We start from the raw sequence: 4,718 nt of genomic DNA on the forward strand, positions 1-4,718 counted from the left end.
TTTACCAAAGAGACAACCGTGTCAGTGAAGGACATGCTGAGATGAAATGAGATGTGTGGGAAAACAAGGTAAATTTGCTCATGTTAAATAGTTGATTCTGCAGGTTTTCATGCATTGCAAATAAATAAATACATAGGAAGAACATTGTAGCCGGAGCTACTTCTCTAAGTTTATGTCTATGGCGAATCACGCAGGTATGTGTTACTCCGCAGCGGTGACAACCCGAACCAGTTTCAGGTTTGGAAAATGGATTCATGGTGTACTCGCTTATTACATAAATTTTGAACACAAAAAAGTTACGGACTGCAGCTTTAACTAATTTTGTAATTTATTCAAATGAAATGCTTTATTTTGTCCAACATGTAGAAATCTATGTGACAAATGATCTTTGCAGACAAAGCTGAAACGTTGTTGAGTAGTGACATAAAATGATGTCCTTACTGTATAATAAAAAAAGGATGAATTAAGTATTTTAAAAACAAAAACAACAAAACACCTACTGCATATTATTTGACATCATGACACTTGAATCTGAACCTTTAAACAACATCAGCTTGGATGTGTCTGTGTGAATTTGAGCTGAATACCTTACTACCCCGCTACTGTCAAGAATCAGAAACACTTTCTGTACAGCCTCATAAAGGGAATTGCAAGGAAATGAATTAGATCATGAAGCTAAATATCTAGCTAAGCTAAATGTCTTTGTGTGCATCTGTAGGGAGTGTCTCAAAGGTTTACATTTACATTTAGTCATTTAGCAGACGCTTTTATCCAAAGCGACTTACAATTGGGGGATACATAAAGCGATTCTTCTTAAAGAGGCAAACAGACACAGGAAGTGGTTGTAATACCAAGTTCTTAGACATTGTTCAAATAAGTACAAGCTAGAAAGGGGAGGAATAAATAAAGAGAGAGAATTTTTTTTAATTTTTTTATGATGAAGTCAAGTAGCTTCGAAAGAGATGAGTTTTCAGCTGTCGCTTGAAAATTGTCAGGGATTCAGCATTCCGGATAGGGGTGGGAAGATCGTTCCACCAGCCAGGAACGGTGAACGAGAATGTTCTGGAAAGTGATTTTGAGCCTCTCTGTGATGGTACCACGAGGCGTCGCTCACTAGTGGATCTCAGACTTCTGGAGGGGATGTAGATTCGTAATAGTGAGTGGAAGTAGGCGGGTGCTGAGCCTGTGGCTGTTCTATATGCAAGCATCAATGTCTTGAACTTGATTTGAGCCGCGACCGGTAGCCAGTGCAAGGAGATAAAGAGAGGTGTAACATGGGCTCTTTTGGGCTCGTTGAAGACCAGTCGTACCGCTGCATTCTGAATCATTTGTAGAGGTTTGATTGTGCTTGATGGAAGTCCAGCCAGAAGAGCATTGCAGTAGTCCAGCCTAGAAATGACAAGGGCCTGGACCAGAAGTTGTGCAGCATGCTCCGTTAGAAAGGGCCTGATCTCTCAATTTCTGTGCGCTGTAAAAGCTGACAATGTTTCGAATGTAGGCTACAGTTCATAAAACATTCTCGTGTTTTTACAAAGTGTCTCTTTTCACAGATGTCACTAAATTCACAAATGAATGTAACAAAGCTTCTTGCTCTGTTTCTTTGGGAAGGAAATCTGGCAAGATGAGTCTTCAACAACACCTCTAGTCTTGAAAGTACACACACACATTGTATTTGTATGCAGTGGAGTGGCCTGCTCATCTTATGCTGGTAGCTGGTCGTGCTTTAGAAGTACTGACTGGTTATCAAAAAGCCAAGGGCACATGCTTATCCATCTGCGTCACTGGAGCTGATGATTTACAGCCACTTTTAACTAAATGTAAATAGACACCCCGTATTTTTTATTCCATAGTAAGGGCAATTCATACAATACATTTAAACTGAGCTACTTTAATACCATCTCCGAACTTTCTACCACGACTCTGCTGTTCTTCGGCTGGTTCTTCCTGTATACGTTGATTGACAGATGTCTCGTCCAGTCAGCGGAGAATTTTAGCAAATGGCTGCAATATAACAAAGAGTGAAAAATTTAAGGGGGTCTGAATACTTTCCGTACCCACTGTACCTCTTCCGGTTTGTCTGATTTATTGTTGTGTTTTCTGACTTGTTAATTTGTTTTCAAATTTGTCATTGTGTTTTCTGACTTGTTATAATGTTTTCTGAATTGTTGTTGTGTTTTCTGAATTGTTATTTTGTTTTTTAGACTTGCATTTGCGTTTGTAATTTGTTATTTTGTTTTCAGAATTGTGATTGGTTTTGCACTTCTCGACCACCGTAAAAATACCCTTTCCTTGTTATTTCATATGAAATAATTGTGGGGTGAAAAATTGTGCTTATATAAAGGTTCCATGCTAGCAGGGCTTGTCTGGGTTTCCCAACATATAAGTTACTCAATGTCGCCCTTCAGTGCTGTAGTTGCATAAAAGCATCATGAACATGCTTTTTAAAAAATAAAAAAAAATAAAAGAGAAAACGAAGGGTACACACATATTCAAATTAAGAAGAGCGATTTAACCCTTTTGTGAATGTGGTGACTAAAAATAAATAAAGCTAAAAAGTCCACTGTCGTATTTCTATCGGCTACCGCAGGCGCATGCGCGGAAATGACGTCACGCGTGGCGTTCCCTCTCTCAGCCCCTCGGTTCAGCATGGCGCCGCTCTTGGTCCCTCTGAAATGCGGATTTCACATGCAAAGGCGTAAATTGGCCGTGTTGCTTCAGCAGAGCAGCGCCGTTGACGCGTGGACCTATCACGAGCACCGAGCGGCGAATAAACGCAAACCGCGGAGCACTTACCAGGTAACTATTTTTTTTTTGTTTTTTTTTACTTACCAGGTAACTTACAGTCCTCTTACCTCTGCCACACACTCACGCGAGGACAGTGACTCAAACTTTACACACTAACAAGAGTTCACTAATGCAGCCGTACGCATGGCTTGTTGCGTTGTGTGCATGCTTTTCTTTCACACTGTCCGCTGCTTACTGAAGTAGGAAGTTGTTATGGTTCATCGTGACTAATGAAATTGTGACTCTTCTGTTGTGTAAATGTGAAGCTGTCGCTGTTGGTCATTCGTAGGAACCATCAGTGTTATTTTCTGCTACATATCAACGCGATTACAGTATATGCTGATATATAATGTCAGCGGACAAGCTGACTTGTTGAGTATTTCAGACTTAACTTTTAACCATTGGTTTGGAGTTAACTCCTTCCGTCCCGTGGGTCATGTGATATAAACGTGTGCTCAGATAAGACTGAATCCCTCCCTGGCTTCAGCTCATATCAGTGTAACGTGACGGGAGCCTGTTTGACTCACAAACCGCTGTATGTTGTTGTGACTGAAGTATCTTTTCTCCTCCCACAACATTCCATCAGAGTCCTTGTGCCAGACAACAAGTTACCAATTAGGTGTGATGAGGATCAGTGTGTTTTTGACAATACAGTAATGTGTGACATTAACTGCAAATGAAAGAAAAACTGGCCATATAGTTTTTTTTGTTGTTGCAAAAGACATGAATATTATTGCAGTATGATTTATTGTCAAGACAACTGACAGTGTCATAGAAAACGCTTGTTGTATGCTTATAAATAGGCAGTAACTTGTGATGTGAATGATTCAACACTAGGGACAACATATTGTTATTTCTATTTCTACTTTTATTTTTATTCTTTTTAAATCAGCTAGTTGGTGAGTTTTCGAACAGCTAGTCGAGTATAGGGATGCAACGATTATAGATATTAAAGTGTTATTTTTTTGCTGGTTTTTGAAACAGAAATAACACAGTAACCAACAATACAGCACAAAATAATAATAAACAAAAGACAAAGAAAAGTCCATCTCTCCAATCGGAATTTAAAAAAGGTGACCTCTGCTCTGTAGACATCCATGACAGTATTTCTCTTTTGAAAATAACAAATGGAAATAGATCACAAAAGTATTTAATGTTTTCAGTTTGTACATTCTTTACATTTCTTTTGGACCTGGGGTAGAGAATTTGGAAACATGGTGAAAAAAAATCTTATGAATAATACTACAACAGGGATAGTAAATAACAAAGTTAGTGAAGTATTATTAATATATATTAACTTTATCCCACAGGGGAAACTGTTACTAATGATGGAAATAAACTGAAATGTTATTGTAATCAACTGTCATCCATACACATTCATTTTAATCATCTTTATTATAATTCATATGATTTTACATGTGGCCTGAGAAAATCTTGTCTATTATTTTGGTTTGTGAGATCGGAGATCGCGCTGCGCACGTGTACAAACATTCAGGAGGACACAAACTTCTTGAGAACGCTGCCCCGCGACTTTTATTAATAAAATAGATTATAGCCTACTGAAGAGACGCACAGATGCAGGTAGGCAACTGCCTTCTCTCTCTCTCTCTCTCGATCGAATAATTAATTAAAGTAGCTAAATATTATAATTAAAGGGGTTATATGATGCGATTTCAATGTTTCCTTTCTCTTTGAAGTGTTACAAGCTCTTGGTGCATAAAGAAGATCTGTAAAGTTGCAAAGACTAAAGTCTCAAATCCAAAGAGATATTCTTTATAAAAGTCAACCACGCCTACCTAAAACGCCTCGTTCTAACATGTCCCCACATATCTACCTCACTATGTGGGAATATTTGCATAACGCCGTCCAATTGTTCACGCAAAGAAAGAAGGCGTAACTTTTATTCTCGCTGTAGTATTGTTGTTGCCGCCGCC

The 4,718-nt window shown here is 38.6% G+C and overlaps 1 protein-coding gene across 1 annotated transcript in view; it reads left to right on the forward strand.

Annotated features, from left to right (window-relative positions):
- The first annotated feature begins 2,588 nt into the window (after positions 1-2,588).
- The window catches only part of LOC107663113 (ATP-binding cassette sub-family B member 7, mitochondrial-like), a 55,283-nt gene continuing 53,153 nt past the window's right edge, over positions 2,589-4,718 (forward strand). Inside the window, exon 1 of the mRNA XM_016453273.1 lies at positions 2,589-2,796. Coding sequence (XP_016308759.1) covers positions 2,602-2,796 — 195 coding nt within the window. The 5' untranslated portion in view covers positions 2,589-2,601. The remainder of the gene's footprint in view (positions 2,797-4,718) is intronic.

Source organism: Sinocyclocheilus anshuiensis, unplaced genomic scaffold (genome assembly GCF_001515605.1).
Source record: "Sinocyclocheilus anshuiensis isolate Anshui unplaced genomic scaffold, SAMN03320099.WGS_v1.1 scaffold836, whole genome shotgun sequence".
Taxonomy (NCBI): domain Eukaryota; kingdom Metazoa; phylum Chordata; class Actinopteri; order Cypriniformes; family Cyprinidae; genus Sinocyclocheilus; species Sinocyclocheilus anshuiensis.